Source organism: Habropoda laboriosa, unplaced genomic scaffold (assembly GCF_001263275.1).
Source record: "Habropoda laboriosa isolate 0110345459 unplaced genomic scaffold, ASM126327v1 scaffold126, whole genome shotgun sequence".
NCBI classification, from domain to species: domain Eukaryota; kingdom Metazoa; phylum Arthropoda; class Insecta; order Hymenoptera; family Apidae; genus Habropoda; species Habropoda laboriosa.
Window position 1 is genome coordinate 1,627,560 of NW_017100288.1, and position 19,380 is coordinate 1,646,939.

The 19,380-nt window shown below is 42.3% G+C and overlaps 2 protein-coding genes across 3 annotated transcripts in view; one reads left to right on the forward strand and one right to left on the reverse strand.

Moving 5' to 3' along the window:
- The window catches only part of LOC108573785 (carboxypeptidase N subunit 2-like), an 8,097-nt gene extending 6,553 nt beyond the window's left edge, over positions 1 to 1,544 (reverse strand). Inside the window, exon 1 of one of the 2 annotated variants that reach the window (XM_017936265.1) lies at positions 1,471 to 1,544. In XM_017936265.1, coding sequence (XP_017791754.1) covers positions 1,471 to 1,475 — 5 coding nt within the window. In that variant the 5' untranslated portion in view covers positions 1,476 to 1,544. Of the gene's footprint in view, positions 1 to 444; positions 519 to 1,470 lie in introns of those variants that run through there. The other variant, XM_017936264.1, reaches the window with a different exon arrangement.
- A 3,521-nt stretch (positions 1,545 to 5,065) lies between these two features.
- LOC108573736 (leucine-rich repeat-containing protein 15-like) overlaps positions 5,066 to 19,380 on the forward strand; it is a 30,362-nt gene continuing 16,047 nt past the window's right edge. The window contains exon 1 of the mRNA XM_017936211.1: positions 5,066 to 6,121. The gene's annotated coding sequence lies outside the window, so the exon portion shown is untranslated. The remainder of the gene's footprint in view (positions 6,122 to 19,380) is intronic.

Here is a 19,380-nt window from a genome sequence, read left to right on the forward strand (position 1 = left end):
TATCAGATTAAACTGACGCACGTACTTCATGTTCTTTACTCTCCTTTTTTAGCAGGGAAAAATCTTAAAGACATTGCGATATCATGATTTCAAGCAAGGTGAGTGTTTAGTTTCTTTTTAAACTCGAGAAGTCATAAACATGAATCTCGTATTTCTAGAGGATTATCTAAAGAAAACCGCATTATCGACGTATCTGACCTATGATTTCTTAATAGTCGTTTCAAATTGCAAGCACGTGAAAACATTTATACCAACTTTTACGACAAACCAATATCAAATGAATATTCATTCTGAAAATCTGAATAATTCCGGTTCGGATTAGGAATTCTAAAGATTCACCGGAAAGTGACTCTTCGCGCACAAGTCGATTGCTATCGAGAATACCAGTACTCATGGTACTGTATTTAGAATTCGACCTACAAACTGAAAATGCACTGTACGTACCGGAAAAGCGGCGTATCCTTCCTTCCGTCCATGGAAGAATGAGGTTAAACCGCGAATGTCGCAAAGATTTGATCGTGCCACTGGACAAAGATAGATTGAACTGTGAGTTTGCAGGGACCCGGTTAAATTAAACCATGTCTGTCTGACCGAGGTCAGGGTAAAACCTACTGACGCGCACTCTCGTTCTTTCTGCGTCGTATTAGTCTCGCGACGCGCGTCTTCTCTCGGGGTGTTATGTTTCCCTCCCTCCTTTTCTCTTTCACATACGATCACCCACACACACACATACACACACGGTATTTCATCCCCCCCTAGCTATTTGCTTGTCCTCTTTATTTGTCGGTAGAAAGCGATTGAATGAGAATTACGTTCGTCGGGTTTGAGGTTTTCTAACCTATTAAACCGGGATGTGTAGTTTGCCTATTGAAAATTCGTTTTTTTCTACAATTAACGTTCAACTTGGCCAAGTTTTGCAATTTACAGTTATTTTATATGATTGTAACGTAGAATCACGGTCAATGCACCATCGTAAACAAAAAAGGTTCAGAATACGTATCTCGAAACTGTATACACTTCAAACGCATGCGCGCTTCACCTAACCCTTTTGAAAACACGTTATTTCGAGGTTAATTCGCATAATAAATGATTTTTACGCTCATGAGAAATGTTTACCAGAAATGTTAGTAAATTTTACACTGAACTGGTACGTCGGAAAATTTTAATGTATACGGAACTTCGGTACCGGACACATTCCATCCAACACGAGTATATTTGTTATTCATGATTTGCATGAATCGTACCGTACGTAGTTTTTTGGACATCCCGAGAAATGTTGCGAAATAACTAACAATGTCTCATGATTTGATTGTATACGACGAAGGATACATGGTGAATACAACAACAAACACTGAAAATCAATGAATCGATTGGTCGTATTTATTTCACACTTGAGTTCTATCACGTGAGCATGCATCATGTATCGTGCATATGTCCAAAAATAGAAGTTTTTTTGTGTTTAATTCATACCTCATTGCGTAATTTCCTCTTCTCTTTTATTATTCGTCGTGTCTCTACACTTTTCACTCGTCAAATAGTACTTTTAACACTGAACATCAGAGAATAACGATTAACACTGAAGCAGACACCGGTGACGCACGCGCATGCGTTCTACCTCTTTCGATTCTCTTTAGCAATAATATTTAAAGCGAATATTACCACTTGGGCATGATAGCTATGTTAGATAGATAGCCAAGATGATATTTTTAATCTACAACCTTTTTTCTCTTACGTAAGTTTCATCATAGCAAATATTATATCCTTCAAGATAAAATGTATATGCAACGCTTTAACCACAATGTGAATCACGTCTCTTTTCCACATGTTTATACGAATTATACCTATGTACGTATATATATTTAAGGTGTGTACTTTAGGTTAGGACCAAGCCAAAAGATGGGGCAACCAATTGAGTCATTTGAATACCGACTCAACGGTGTTTAAAGAACTAGTTTCCTCTGTTAGTAATCTCACATGAAATTATTAAACTTGTCTCACTCGTATATTGAATAATATTGATTTAAATTAATCTTTTCTATGGTATTAAATAAATTTAATGACAAATTTCTTTTATCGTTGAAATTGACATATAAATTCTCTTTGTTCGAAGATTATTAAATATAATATGGATTACGTTAGTGTAATATTTTTGCATCAATTGTCATAATACGACAAAGGTGCACGCATATTGGATGCCTATAGAGGACAATGGGAAATCGATATGGCTTGGATATGGTACGTGTCACTCGTACGTCTGAAAGCGTTTGTTCACGTAGTCAATGCGTGATTGAGTGATGAGTGCAGCACGTTGAATTCTGAAGAATTGCATTCGGCAGAATTGGAAGCGGAGGTCAGGCATTAGGCCAGCATTACGAAATGTCGGGAATAGGGATCTCATGATCTTGACTAGGAACAACGACCTGCCAACCCCACTCGTATCTCTACGGCGAATGAGAGAGAGAGCGCATCGATTAACTTTGCAATTGACATTAGGTTTCTCGATAACGTGGCTTTGAATTATCGCCTAAGATTAATTTCCCTCTTGGAACAAGCACGCCGTGGCTTTGATTCCTCTTTTTTGAACGTGGAATGAAAGGATTGTGAACATATCAAGGGCGTAGATTTAATGACAGGTGGCGTGTTTCTTTCATAGTTAATCCACCGGAAGTGTTACGCGTATCGTCCAACCAGCCTTGATTTTCTATTGAAAAACATACTTCCATTAATAACGACATATTTCATGTCCACTCAAGGTTTAACAGTTTATTGTAATAATATATTATTCTACTCGTTGTTATTCGTACATATATTAAGCATATTTATGATAATTTTTTAACTTTTTCTCGAAGATGCATAACATACTCAGTAGAATATAAAGTATTATTTGTTATACGTAGCAATATTATGTATGTTATTTTTTATTATTTCATTTTTCCGTCATCATTCATTAATTCTATTTACTTCGTAACGAATGAACGAACACGAAAAAGTGTCTTGCTTAAAGAAGGTTTAAATATAGCTTATAATAGAATAGTCTGGCATATTATGTGCGTACTAACGAATTAAAAATGTTTCAGTAATGATATAACTAAGGGCTGTGTCTGGTAATATCTGGTACAACATATTTTGTATACATTTGTTTATACGCGTTACGAATTATACTCACGTAATAGTTTTATAGATTTACGAACTTCGCTCACATTTAAGTTTGTTTTTCACTATCATGTTGTTTATTCATGATGCACTAAGATTGAAGTTTGACGTCATTACATTGACTTTTGCCTTCGTTGATTTGCACTTAACAATTAAAAATTATTGCATATTTATTTCAGCGTAATATACATTTTTACTTTACACAACCTCTCCCTTACCTTCAACTTTGTATTGTTTTACTTTATTTTGAATCAATTTATTAAAATAACAACTTTACAGATAATAGAGTCGTTTATTTCTTTCATTATTATTTGCACAAAAGATTAATCTAAAATAATTGATCTCTTTACTAATATTTCAGATTTTACTAAACATTACATATTTGAATCCTATAGAAAACAGTACAAGCATACTTCATAATCTAAACCAAACGAAAGCAAAAAGCATAATAATCATGAGAAGAAGACAAACGATAACTTTATCGACGCGCAATCAGATTATTAGTTAACTATATGAAACACGAGATGGCGCTGACATACCATCTCTAGCGAATAACATATACATATAAACCTTACTTCTTCGACATTACAACAGATTACGTAGTACCTTTCAATTATTTTAATCGGAAAGAAGAAAAAATCAATTATTAATTTAACATCAGATAGACGCGTTAAATGGAAAGTACGAATTATCATTCATCATTTTCTTTCATAACACGCGTATCTGATGTCTATCAGGGGGTAATTAGGGAAACGTATGATTTTCCATTATCGTATGATCTACGACGAAACATGGTCAAATGAATACGTGTAACCTTTCGACGTACGGCTCAGTGATCCCAGTGAATTAAAATGATAACCGGTATCGCGTGAACGTCTCAAATTTAATTAAGCCGAGTCACGTTAACGTTTTACTACTGCAAGAACCTCCGGCGATTATTCTTCTGCTTATAGATTTATAGCGGAATTATAGCCGCGAGTCCTGTGTATTTTTTGGCGCTTATATTCCCCTGAAATTATGTGAGAATGACTTTGGCAAACGGCCAACGTTCCGCGGACTGTTCGGAGACAACATGTACGGAGCAACGAACTTTAGGAACCGTCACTTCGCACAAGATTCTTTCTCAGTGTCAGCGCATTTTTAGCTGTAAAATTCATTAACAACGCGTTTCTTTTTTTCTCCTTCCGAAAGTATTTTAGGTTAGTTATTTCGAAGTTATTTCGAACGGATCAGTTAACATTCGTATCTCTGTCCGTTACACGTAGGAAGTGGTTAAAAGTTAGAAGACAGCAGATTTGTATGTTCCACAGAAATGATACAAATATTTCTAGGTTAGAGAAAGACTAGTTTCGAAAGTTACTCTCCAGATTACCACGGTTTTCGATAAGGGACTTTCCGCTTAACCACCGGTTATTAGAGGCGTTGTTCCTCCAACGGAAGCCAGAAACCGTCTGCGACCATAATACGCCCGACACAAGCTGTATAAATGTGTAGGAGATAAAGTATTCTCAGTAGTGAGCTCGAAACATTCTTAACATCGCACGCGAACGACCGCGGCCACGAATCTCTAGCTAATTCCACGCAAGTGGCTGCTTTTGTGCCATCAACGGCGTAACAGCATTATTACGATAAAATTAAATTACGCGCATGCAAGAATCGTCGTGAAACACTTCGGCGAAATCGTGTCCCAGCTCTGGGGACTGTAATTCAAGCTCGGCGTGCAACGTTCCTCGTGCACACGACCGATTGCATCGATTCCCCGCAACGCACCGGTCGATTTTGAATCGTAATTACCGCATTCATCTCGCGTACATACAGTGCACGCGTAAGCACGCCGTAACGACACAACATGCAAGTTGTTACACGGCCTGTGCATCTACTACACATATGTAGATTTAATCTACGGGTCGGTAACTTTGTTGGAAGTAATTTTCGCTGGGTAAGAATAATCTTGCGTTCACACGTCGCTTGGAGCTTTCGTCAGCCGAAGTTAGGGCGCTGCCTAAGCTGGAGGTTAGGGTTGCTGGGAGTCGAGAGGAGCCATGGAGGTTTGGGGTTAACGGAACGGTGGTACTGGCGATAGTGGCGGTAGAAGTGGTGGTGGTGGACGAGGAGGAGGAGGAGGAGGAGGTGCTGGTGGTGGTGGTGGTGGCGACGGTGGCGATGGTGGTGGTGGCGACGGTGGCGATGGTGGAGGTGAGTGAGCAACTGCGCAGATCCCGAAGTCTCTCAGCCACGAGTACGTAGGCAAACTCCGATTCAGTGAGGACTGACTGTTCCCGTTTGCAGTGCAGCTCGAAATCTCAGGGAGAAACCGCGGTCTTTCGTCCTCTCTCCTCCTTCTCTCTCTCTCTTTCTGTCTCTCTATCTCTGTCTGTCCGTCTTTATCTCTCTCTCTGTACACGTCTCTGTCCTACGTCTATCCGTCCCGCTTTAACCATCCACTCTGCCTCTCCCGTGTCTTTTGTTGTTGAGTAGTTTCTCTCACCGCGGCAAAGCGTACGTGTTTAACTTTTCTTCGTTCGACCAATCGTACCTGTCTGTCTGTCTGTCTGTCTGTTTGTCTCTGACACGAAGCTCGTGCACGAAAGCCGCGTCCTTCGTCTCGCTTTTTTTTTTTTCGCTTAGCCAGTCCATACGACGACGAGCTTGTCCGTTTGGCTGGCTGATGTACTACACTAGCAAGCAGGGCTCGTGTCTCGCGCAAATTCCGACTGTTCCCCATGGCTAGTCACGTGGCTGGCCAGTGATTCGAGGGAATCTGGTTGGACCTCGCGTTTCGGACCTCTCTACGTGCGTTTCGGATGAAAGGTGCGTGTGCCAGTTGATCGACGCTTGCTCGACCGTTGGACGATTCGCACGGGCCGGAATCGGTGCCCGAGAGAGACGTGAGTGCGAAATCAACGGTGCACCGCAGGTCGATGTGCACAACTCCGGGGAGACTTACTGAAACTCCACGTCTGTCGGTGTAAGTATATACTCGCCACCCTTTCTACAACACGCTGACAATGAGTCACGAACGAGTGTCCGCCTCTAGCGGTGAGTCAGCTGGACACGAAACGAAAGAATCGCCACTCTTTTGTCGGGTAACGATACAAGGCTTTTTTTACGTATGTGACATTGAGTCCCCCGTGTTAATTGTGATTAATCCTTTGGCAGCGTATTAAAAGGAATTAAGTACACTCGCGCGAAATGGGAGCTTGTTGTTTTCCTTTTTTCTTTTTGTGCCGAAAATGAATGGTAATTATTTCGTTATACTTTACCTCGCTTAACGAGTGCACCGCGTGCAATACACTTTAATGCACCGGGGCGCGTACATGTGTAACTTCATTTCACTGTAAACGTCTCTCGGGTGCATTAAGCTGTTAAAGGATTAATAATTACACGGTACATATATGCACACGTACTGCTCGTCATAATCTCGTGAAATATTACTCAAAAGTCATTTACATGGTATTAAATAGAGTATTCTAAACATGGGGGGGAGGGGGGGAAATTCGATATTTTACCATTTAAGCCACCAGATATCGTATTCAAGGATAAAAAAATCTTCTTGACCAACCGACGATGATTTTCGATAAACGATCGAATGGACGCGTGCACGCGCGGCAACGAATTACTGTGGACAAAGCTTAATACGATTTCGCAAAAATCCGCGGCCACAGAAGGGAGCACGGTTCAATGGTTTATCGTTAAACGTGGATATAACGTGGGCAACGAGCGAATCGAGTGAACGACGGCAGTAGCGGCGACGGCGATTTCGTGAACTGTTAAATATATTAAATCACGTCCGTCGTCAGAAAACATGTATTACCTACCTAGCAGTAGGGGAGCCACTCTAGTCTTCCGAACTTCAAAATTAATTTTCTAATATCGAAAAAAGAGAGGAGGGAGGAAAATGGTCGACAGTTTCGAGCCCAGATACGCTTCTAATCCTGATAACTCTCTTTCATGGGGGAAACCCCTCGTTAATGAAATGCACCCTTACCCCGTTACCACAGCGATATCATTTTTCTGACCGTTGAAAATCCGCCCGAAAATATTCCTAGCAATTATTAACATCGGCTTATATCGCGGTTCCAGGTATTAAGTACGCAGTGGAATGCACGTTTCTCCGCCCTTCCTTTTATATATCCCTTTGCATCTCTCCCTTCGTTACGGAATGAAATTTTCGTCCTCGTGTATATCGAGGTTAGGACTAGGGGAATATCGGTGAAATTGAACGACCTCGTTGCGACGGCGGCAACACGCTGCGACGACACCCTAAGTAGTATCGACGAACTTCATAAATCATGCACACGTCCACTTGCTTCTCGTCGACAAACACTTGCCTACACTCCGGTTCAAATGTCTGATTAATAATGTCCGATGTGTGTGCACTCCGCGAAGCAGATTGCCTCGGTCTCGCGAATCACGTTTAATATACATACATAGCTACGAACGTTCGCGTCCGCTTTCCGAGCGATCTTCACCGTCGAACGTGGCGATCCTATTGTTTGCCTTCCCCGTTCAACGTTTGTTTGCCCTTCGTTTTTCTTTTCCCTTTTTTTTTTTTCTCTCAATTTGGAAACCGATGGAATTCTGCTTTCAACTGGATAACAGCATCGGTGTTCGACTGAATTTGATATTAACCATTATTTCTGATAATTTAAGGCGAAAGTAAATTGGAGAATTTTCGAGGTTAGGATTATATCGGATTTCTACTTTTTCTCTTTCAACTTTACCGGCGTTTTCTATTACACGTTTATGGTCGCGAGGAACGAAACGATTTATGTTATATTCGACTTTTGATACACGGCGGATTTTCAACAGGCGGTATGATCGCGAAATTGTTTCTACGCGAGAAAATATAAATCGAACGGGTGGAATAAAATTTCGCCGCGCTCGATGACATCTCGTTTTAATTTTTCCCCGTACACTCTGCGCTTGTGTTTGTTATATCTGATAATTGGGGGATATATGAAGTGGTTCACTTTTGCAATTCGTTTTATTAGCTGGAAAATGTAATCGTTTTAAGGAGATTTCGTTGGAATCCCATGGTTTTGATGCCGCTCGATTTTCATTCATGGAATCGCGTTAAATTCATCGCGTATGGCAATAACGAGTATCGGGAAATTAAAGGGGGAGAGAAAAAAAAAATGATTTTAACGCTTGAGATATTAAAAAAAAAACAAAACAAAACGCGAAGTACGTAAAAAAAAAAGAAAAAAAAAAGCATTTGCAGAAAGCGTCTCCCTATTTCTCTCTCGCGGAACCACTTCAACATTCGTTCAAAGCTATTTTTCATGTCACCGGTAATTTTATATTTCGACACTTCAACACTCCACGCATTCCCTTCGCGGGGAGAACGCAAAATAAAGGAGAGAGCCGAACGTAAGGGTAAAAGGAACATTGAATTTATATTAACACATCGTGAACTCTTTATTTCCCCGCCTTGTAAAAACAAAGGAAAGCTCACTTCTGAAAATAACCACGTTAGAAAAAACCCTTTCCAACGAAAATTCACGTCTAGAAAGGAGAATTTCCCCCGATAACATTAGCATCTACAATTTCGCACAAATGCACCGCCGTTCTTAACGCAATTAAAAACATTCACCACGTACCCCGGGAAATTCGAACGATTCCATCGATCTGATCGAATCAACGCGAAATCACCGCCTCCAATTAAAAACCGTACGCTCCTCCAACCTAAAACGAAACCCCAGATTTCACACAATTAAAGTCGCAGCCTGAATGCACCATCCGATACGATTGCTTTCGAATCGATCTCCAGGCACCAGAAGAGCCACACTCCGACTCGATAGAGAGCCAAAGAATCGAGAGGGAAGGTATGATTATCGTGAATCTCGCGTTTGTTCCTCGGTACCGTTTTATCGTCGCTTAATAGAGAGAAAACAAGGGATGAAAACGAGGGAAAAAGACAGAAAGTGAGAGAGGGGGGGAAAGGGATAGAGGACTCGTGAGAAATTTTAATAACCGAGGGGATCCCCCGGCTACTTTTCTGAAGGAAAGCGATGGTCGATCGACTTCGAACTCGCTCGTGGTAAATCACACAACGCACCTGGCCTGGGTGTTCCTTGCCCACGGATGAACGCATCCGCTCGTGCAACACTGCTGGCACTCTGATTAGTTTCCTCCTGACTGGAGAAAAGGTATTCCGACCGGCGCGGCGATCGCATTTAAAAACCGTGGCCTGTGAAAATGGGCCACAAATGCGCGCGGGGCGAAAAGGCCCGAAGGGGCCGAGATGAAAGTGCACCGGGACAGTTTATGCCCCGTGTAGGAATTTTCGCAGCTTCCAACCGAGCGGCAGCAAGTTGCATCGAACGGGGGTAGGATGAAAGGAACGAACGTTGAACACGGTTATAAACGTGTACGATGGAAGAGAGGCGGGTGTGTGGGTTCGTGTGCTTTCTCGATAGGCTAATTAAGAATTTCACGTGAATCAATTAGAAACAAAGTTCTTCCTCCGTCCAAAAGGGACTTTTGTTTTGTTAAAAGAGATCGCGGCGAATTGAAAGTTACTAGATTTTCCTTCCCTTTTCTCTCTCTCTCGTTTTGTTCATTAAAGTTGTATGTTCTCTTTTTGATTGTCGTCGAACGTTGGAAATGGAAGAGGGAATGATTGATGTTTTTAAACCGTTAAACATTCAAGGAATGAGAAATAACGCGGTAGCTGTGTTTTATTTATTAAAGTATCGCTGTTTCTATTTTATTACCAGAATTTCGACGATCGATGCGGTACAGTGTGGTATGTAATACCGTGAATATTGGATGTATCAAAGGGATGATCATTTGTAATATAGGTTAGGTTAGATTATCAGGTAATGTTAGCAGCTGTTCCATGTATACGTTCTAGTTGAGCATTACTAGTAGAATTTCGTGAAAAGGTATGGATAAAGAAGCTGCTTTAAAAATGTACAACAATAGCAGTAAAATAGGGAAGAAATGATAAATGATCTACTCTTTATATAGCCCAAGAAAAAAGTCAATTCGAGATAAATATAATTACTTATAATTGACGTCTCGTTTAAAAGTACCTATCGGTGGTTTTTATAAATACAAGATCGACATTATCGGAAACCTGAGATTTACTTCTACCCCTTTTTACCGAACAAGCAACAACTTGATTACCGTTTTATTCCATATTTCCACTACAACTTTTTTTCACGAAACATTCGTCGAACTTTATTCACAGTTCTATCCGTAGAGCGTACGAATAAAATTTCTTCGAAATATCTTTGTACACCGTGCAGATACGTTATCGAGGAATAAAAATAGCGGGAGAAATTTATTTTTCAGAAACATCAAAACGCCGTACAATAAATCCTGCACGATACAACAAAACGTGAATTTATTACAATTGCAGTTAAAAGATATTCAAATGAAACTATATTTCACAACGCGTAAAAGGGAAGATAAACGATTTTCGATAAATAATAAAAACATATATACCTACATATATATTCGCGTGTCTGCTGAAGGAATGCCAATAATAAAGCCACAATGGTCTGAAAGGAGAGCCCTGATTGCGTGCCTTTTTGCACGTGCTCATTCAACAACTCAATTATTCCTTCCTTTGTCAACTGCATCGAAGAACAAGAGAAAAAATACCGTCTGTGGAGGGACGTAAGTAGCAAGAGGGAGTCCACCTGGTGTCCCTTGTTGCATCCTCGTTGGAAGGCATTTGCTTGTGGCTATTGACGCCGTTCTCCTCTCGACCAGAGAGAGATTGTATTCTCGCGAGCGGTCGAATTAAGCGGTCGTAGGGCGCGAAGCACGGTGGAAAAGCCGGAGGGCTATAAATACAAGGATAGGGGAGGGTAGGTGAAACGGAGGTGGAGAGACAGTGTCCTCGGCACAATGCGTGCCGCACCAATCCTATTTTCAGAGATACACATCTCCCACCCTATTCGAACCGGAGAGAAAGAGAGAGAGAGAGAGAGAGAGAGAGAGAGAGAGAAGAAAAAGCAAGAGACAGAAATGAGACAGGGAAACGTTGGAAGATAGGAAAAGAGAGATAGTAGAAGCGGGACAAGAAGAAATAGAGGATGGATAGGGGCCTAACCGCTTTATCCCCGCGTCGAATCGTTTCTTCGAGGTGGCTGCTGCAGCTGTCTCGTCGCTTTTTTAAACTCCGTCCTTCTCTGACTCCGCGCCATCTGATCCGTGGAACATTAGAAATGTAGAGTACAGGCGATCAACGATGCCGAAATCGTCGCTTTCTTCCTCGACGACACCGTGAAAACATTGTTAATACCACGCCGTGCGTACTACTACGTGATTCGTTTCCGTTCTACAAAATCCTTCGGTACTATTTTTGTCCACCTCGTACGAATATCGAATTCTCGAAATAAACTAATAGAAATATCAGTGTACGCGTGTGTGTTGATACGAGACACACACATACAGACACAGTGTTTCGCCCGGAATTCCTTCAGGAATATCACGGAGTTGTAAATTCCGCTTTTACGCTCGTTCGCGGCAATGTACGGGACAGTGGCTACGGTGAAATTGATCACTTAAGCCTCGTTGAAATAACATTTCGTGATTTCGCGTTGTATACTTCATGTGTTTTCATGTTACACAATTTGTTGGGTATTCTCGTGGTGTACGGTGAGTTGCGCTTTTTACCGGTGAGACTTCTGTAGTGTCTCTTGTGGTATCGTGTAGATCTCCTGCAGATCTGGTTGTGACTTTGTATAACTTTTTCTGTTCGTGGTTGTGTTTTCATTTTTTAAATAATGGTCCTTTATTGTTGGTTAGTTGCTGTGCGTAAGTGCCGAGTTTGATGCATTTCGATAGTGTGTGTGTCGAATTGGGGTCCCTTCTGGAGAACAGAATTTGTTATTAAAAAATTGTCGATCCCGAAAACGGTACATTTTGTGACTAGAGAAGTCTCCCTTCTGAGAGACAAAAGTTTTTATTAAAAAATTACGAATCTCGAAAACGGTACTTTCTTGGCCAGACAAGCCTCCCTTCGTTTGGGCCTGACACAAGTTGTGTCCACACTTCGAGGCATATTGATTATCAAAACAACGAAGTATCTTAACCCTACAACTCCAAAAGGGGGATTCCTCGAACCCACAGGTTGAAAAATTTTAAATTAGACGCATTTAAAAAATTCTCAAAAAATCATCGTCGCATACACATTTAAGTTCGACATTCAAAAGTAACCGCGACTATTGACTCTCTTGTTCGGTTCTCAAAACAGAACACACGGAATCATAGAAAATAGAATCGTCTCGCGTCACGTAAATACCATGATATTTAGTTAAAGAATCGCGACGCTACCTGTTGTACACTCTGGTCTCTTTTTCCGATAGCCACCAGCCGGTGGTTGGTTCTTTATCGGGAAGGATAGAACGATGAACGACTTAATAATTGATATTATTTCCACGCTGTTGTTCTAAGTGAGAGATCTCACTGTGTAACAGATGTTTTCACGTGTCCAATACACACACACACATATACCTAGCCCCACTGTACGTGTACACGTATTCTCACAAGCGATAGCCTGTTCATTCGCGCGTACACACATAGACACAGGATGAAAGAGAGACAGAGAAAGAGGCGAGGGAGCGAGGGTAGCTCGATAAGAGAAGATTTATCGGCGAACTTGCCGTATAAAACGTACACATACGTTAACTGTTACGGTAGTTCGCAGCCACTTTTCGCGGCTGCTGCTCCTACTGCTGTCCTACGATTTAAGTTTCGCGGCGACGCGACGGGCGGCGGAGGCGGGTGTGCCACCGGTGAACTTGTACCTTGCACTTCAACTTTATGCACGACACTTTGAAGGGCGGATATCGTGTTTGCCTTTGTTACCAACTTTGTTTGCCGACTGGCTTTGTTTACAGCCCCCTAGGTGGTAGGTCACGGCTCAGGAAATCCACTTGAGAAAGATTTCTTTTGTCTACGGCAACTGCACCATTAATTGACTCGGGGGCCCACAACAAACGAGCCTCCACGTATTCTCCCCTCCACGTGGAACAATGCGATTACTTACCACACGACCAACAACATTGTGAGAATCGAACAAAGGAATCGGGAGAAGAATCCCACGGGAGCATACTACAACGCCGATGGCTAATAAAATGGCCGCGAGCCACCACCGTCCATCCTGCCCCCTTTTATAAATTAATCGTTCGTAATTTTTTTTTTTCTTGTTGTTTTCTTCTCCTTCAAGTCTTCTTGTTTCCCCCTGTTTTCTTCTCCTTCAAGTCTTCTTGTTTCCCCCTTCGACCTCTTAAGACGACGAGCCATTGTACGTTACCTCGTGGACGATCGCGTATCAAAGTACCTACTACCTACATGTGTGTGCACGTGAATTTTTAACGCTTGTTTGCCACTGGCCGATGAAATTTTCACGTTTCGTCTTCGTGCATTAATGGCGGAGAATTCTCAGTATCGAAGTTTCGCTTTGTAACGTGAAACGAGGGAGAGGAAGAGAGAGAGAGAGCGCTGGTCGATCATCAAAACGCTGATTATTAATTGCGAGCGAGTATTAATTATTGAAGGGAAATAAACGAAACACGCGTACACGTTTATTTGTAACTGCAAACAATAATGGTACATTTCAGCACGAGTTACCGCTTGTTAATTATTTAACGCGTTTAATGGCAACGTTAAAATCAAGATTATTCAATTTTACGAAAGAGAAAATTGAAAGGAAAGCTCCGGGTATAATTGCAAGACAGATATCTCATTTCACACACACACACACACAAAAAGAAGGGAATCTTGCGAATGTTTGAAATGTTTCTTAACATTCAACGAGAGGCTCGTTAAAAATTCACCGTTCTCCTGTTTGCAAAGCAGCGTCGCGGTCAATATTTCGCCAAGCTGTAAATTCATATTTAGACGAGATGATGATAAAAGCTGCAACGGTGAAGAGTCGGTACATATTTCTGGTTTGTGTCGCGAGAAAGAAAAAAATTAAGGCGCATCGCTGTCACGGATAAGAGAAGAAGAAAAGGGAAATAGTAAAATAGAGGTTTCAGCGTTGAACAGAACGAAATGGGACGTTAACGCTTTCAGCGCGACACAACAGTGAAAGATACTAATTATTTGATAACGATCAACGATATCCAAAACAATAGCGTGTTTACGTTGCTTGCGTTCACATTAAAAGAGGAAGAAACGACGCGTTTAATCTCCGGTTTCCCGTAACCGCAAACTGATCGAACAGCCCGCAAAATACACCTGTAATTGGATACACTGCATCCTGACTGACAGATGGGGGTATTCCCCGTTTCGTATGGAAACGGGTGAAAAAAAAAAAAAAAGAAGCGGTGGCGCTGAAAGGGAGAGACAGGAAGTTCTCGAAAGACAGGAAACAAAGTGTACACGAAAGGAGGGTATGGGAGAAACCGAGGGAGAGAAAGTTTGTTGTTACACTTCCGAGACGAAGGCACGAAGATTTTCCGCCGTTTCGAGCTCCGGGGCAACTTCTCTTATTAGGTGTTTTAAGCTTGTCCATTTCGACGTGTTTAGCAAATGCACCGTTCGTGTGTAATGATTACGATTTTCACGAGAATGGAGTATCTAGTTTTTCTCATAGAGAATATTTTAGCTTCAAAATTGTGACTATTTATTTGTCGGCTAATTTCCACGATTGTGATTTGATCTCGAACGGTTATTCTCACGCGAGAATGAATTTTACGTCTTTACCTTCAACAGCGGGGAGAGTTATCGCGAGATTTCTGTTTGCGACCTGATTTTAACGGGTATAACTGCGAAATTGAATTTACGCGAAACGCGAATGTTGAGTGGCAAATAATTCCGATTTGATTGTAACGGATATAGCGGAAAAATCAAATTTACGACGGGAATGAACTTTAAACTGTGTTCCCTCGAATCGCTAATTTCTCATAATCTTTGCAGCCCCGATTCTCCGCGTTTAACGAACATAATAGGAAAATGAAATTCGCGCGCGATCGAATGAATTCCACGGGTTTTTCTACACGGTGGCTAATTTGTTCGCGAAGAAATTCACCGGGGGAAATTTATCACGGGCGATATTTCACGGGGCGTAATGCGTCACGCGAATTTTCGTCGAAAGAAAGAAGAAAAAAAGGAAGAAAATAAACGGACGGGGATGGGGAGAAAAAAAAGAAGCTGTTCGTTGAAAAAGAACTTTGTGTCAGCGAATTTTATAATCTCGTCCCGATTTAAACGGTCCCAATTTTTCCTCCCGGCGAACCTTAGAAAAATTACGACATCGTAATATTTATCGGAATTATAGCTTTATAGCTTTCATCGACCATCGGTCGCGCTCCCCCTCCACATTTACCTATTATAATTTTTTCCTCATAACGAACAAATCACGCGACCGTCGTGCGCGTGAACGTTCCTATATTTCAGGACCGATAAAAAAAAGAAAACTCGACTTATCGAACGGAGGATAGGGAAGAAAAAGAATCACCGGCCAATTAACATTCGAGTCGTAAGGTAAATCATACGGCGTAAAATTAGGGGCCGTTAAAAACCCTTCCTCTGCCCCTCCGCGCATTTCTCACGCCGTCATCGGTCTGAACGATACAGGGAATGAAAAAAAGAAGAAAAAATGACTGGACGATGAACCACCTGATAAATGGCCCCCGAGATTCTGGGCCACTCGAATTCTACCCGTGTTTTCGAAGAGAGAAACAAAAAATCCGACGGACACAAAGTGAACGAACGAGTCCGTTAATGCGATGTCAATTAGCCCCTCGTTTCGCCAAGCATGCCGCGGATAATTGTATCGCCAGCCACCCGTCGTTTTCGCGTTCGCGACCTGTCGCCGATTAAAGCGCCGCCTAAATAATTCAACAAAATGTAATCCCAGGCCTGTACTCAGCGTGCTGATAAAGGCCTGTGAATCACGTAACGGACGCAAAAGAGGCGTTCGTTCTTCCCTTTTTCTTTTTCTTCTTTTTTTTTTTTAACCGGGCAAGCCGACTCCACGAGACTATCGATTGCGTCTTGAACGCGCGTGTTCGACGACACGCGGCGCGAATTACGGCGGAAGGACGCGTCGCGATCGCGTTACCATGCAAACGAACTTACCGCGGCTTGCTTTTTTCGGACTCTCTCTCTGTCTCGCTTTTCGGTGGAGCAACAGGACGCCGTAAATATTCGTGAAACCCGAAAGGGGGAAAAAAGAATGCTTTGGCGGTGTACTCCTTCGTGGAATGGTAAAGGGTCTTGATTAATATTCATTAGAAAAGAGGTGGAGGGGGGTAGGAGGAGGAAAAAAGTGGACGATGGTAGAAACTGAATGAAAAAAGGAAGAAAAAGAAAAGAAGGGGCGCAGCACGGCCACTGAAAGAGGCACTCGCGGGTCGACAATAAAAATGATATCACGCACGGTATGAAAAGCAAAGGGTGTGACTGGTAGGAGAGACGAGGTGGTCGGTCATCGTACGAGAGAGCAACCGGCTCTAGAGAGGATGAACGGAAACCGGGGAACGCAACGGCACTCTCTCCTCTCTGGGTATCTTTAATATCTTTAATCCACACCCCTGCGCGGGAACGCGGAACGGAGGAGGTATGCGTGTGCACAGGGGAAGCACCCTGTGCTCGCTCGTACAGACCCTCTCTCAGGGGGTAAGCTCCTCTGTGTTTGAGCTACGCAGGCGCGGTTTATCGACTGCCGCATATATATATACAAGGAGAGGAGTAGCGAAAGTTGGAAGGAGAGAGGAGAGCGAGAAAAGCGTTTCGTTTCGTTTCGCAGTAACCCGAACAATTTCTCTGGCTGTGCAGACCTCCTCTCTCTTTTCTCTTTGTTCGTCCGCCGTTCGTCTCGGCTCCGGATATTTGTCCGGATTGCAATTGCACGGGGCTTTTTCCCACTCGTTTCCAACCCTCTCGCAAGAGCATGCTTCTCTTCTTCTTCGTCTTCATTCTCGTCTCTCCTTTCCGCTCCTTCTCTCTCCGCGTTTCTTCTTTCGTGGCAAGCATGAAACCTCGGTTTACTACGCGAACATTTTCCAGAATCGTCTCACTGCCTCCGCGTGGAGCAATATTTTACCGCAACGGACGCGAGGTCCAACCCCTCCGCGTCTACGATACCGCGGTAAAATCGTTCCGGGATGCTCGATGACCAATCGAGTATCTCAGGGCATCCCCTTCTGGAAATACGAACTGGACAGAAGTAGCTATCCGTTCGGCTTCCAGTCCCTCATTCTTTCTCCTATCCTGCTTCTCTACATCTGTATACACGTGTGTTACACACGTGTGTGTGTGTGTGTGTGTGTGTTCTAGAGGATAAGTCGTTCGTCCCCCTTTTTCCATTGGGATCGTTCGCTATCCCTATCACGCTTCCAATTTCGCGCGGCTTCCACAGACCGACATCGTCGAATCTCTTCCCGTGATTTGCATAATTTTCTGGCAGCTACTGGCAGCGTGTCTTCGAACGAGAGCGCGGACGACTTGGACGAACAGGCTGAACAGTGTTTTCAACCGAGGCTCTTCGCTTCCTCAGCCTGTTGATCGTTTTATGAAAATTTCATGACGCCACCACCACCATCGTCACGGGATACCTCTCGTTCCATGTAATACCTCTTACCTCCTCTCTCTCTCTCTTTGTGTATATAATATTCGATCGGTTAGGGTCTATTATCAAATCGCCGAAGGCTATAGCCGCGATCGTGTACCTTCGCGATTACGTCGATACGAAGGTAGCTCTCGTGGTAAGGGATAAATTGCGCGGGAAACATCTGTCCTCCGGCGTAGGAATTCCAAATGCTTGCCTCTGGTTCCTTCGAAAATATTGGCCCTTCTTCCCCGGTTCACTTGGCCCTGGTAAATTAATAGCGGTTCGGTTCGTTAAACGGCGTTAAATCCGAAAGGCGTCCGCTGTCGAACCTCGTATCCTTGGCTGGTAACGAGCTGTCGTTTCGAATCGGAACAGCTGCACCCATCGACATTTCGAAAATGTAAATGGGTGCCTCGTATTTTTCTTTCCATCTCGTCCTTTTCTTTCCTACGGCTGTCGAGCCGGAGAAGGAAGATCCCCTTTCGAACAGGTGGTAGAGACCGTGGCCATGGACCAACAGGTAGGAATCCGGGTCCGTCGGTACGGGTCAAGAAATGCATAAATTAAAGTAGGGGCGGGCGTTAAAGGGTCCACTTCCCTGGCTACGAACCTGTAATTTATTCTCGACGACTACGTCGTCGTTCAACGAGGCTACGAGGACTATTCATTAAGACGAACCGGCGTCGGCTTAAAGCGAGAACCTTCCCTCTCGACTCGAATTTCCCGATTTCGCGTGTTTCGATCGGCTTTTGCCGTTTTTCTTTCTCCAATTTTTCACCTTTTTCTTCAAGTGCGCGTAAACTGTGCTTCAAAGTTCTTCGCGTTTCTGTACCTACAGGGGACGTTTGACGAAGCTTGCGCGAAACTTTATGAACGGGTATTAATTGAAACGAGGGAAAAAGTTTTACGGTATCCTTTAACCCTTTCGTGACTGGATAATTCTTTTTTTTAAGAATTTCTTAATTATTCTTATGATGAGATCAACTTTTATTCCAGTGTTCGGGTGTAAAACGTGTAAAATCGAGGATGTCACTGATGTGTTGCAAAAATTACGTTTAATTTATGATTAAATTAAAAGATAAATAAAGGAATTCAATTTATGATTAAAATTTGAAGAAAGGATGTTTCGATGGCTATGAAAGAAGTTGTTTATGTCTATTTATGGCATCTTTTAAGAAATGTAAAATCTACAGTGTCACTGATACGATACAAAAACCAATTAAAATTTATTAAATTTGACATAATTCTGATTGAAACAAACAACGAACGTTCCCAATGTTTACTACCGACAACGATAACATTTAGTTATTAATTAAATATACGTTGTTTCATTCACTATCTACTGTGCACCCTCAAACTTTTACATATCCGATTTCGAAAAAGCTACGATTAAATGTATTACATTTGAATGGTAGAAAGAGCTAATATAGTTACTTATTTACTAAAACCATTCGAAAATTATCTTCTAAGAAGGATAACTTCATATTTTTTTAAAAAATTGTATATTTAATCATTAATTTAGCTGCAAATCACTTTATCCACTTCCTGAAAATGAAACTTAATTTCAATTTGACGAAAATAAGGTCCAGTGGAATCTTTTTCTTTCGTCTCCTCGCATGTTCAATTGTTCCATCGAAGAAACTAAAGTCTGGTTACAGGGTGTCAACTAGAAACGAGATAATCGAATGAGCATTTCAACAGGA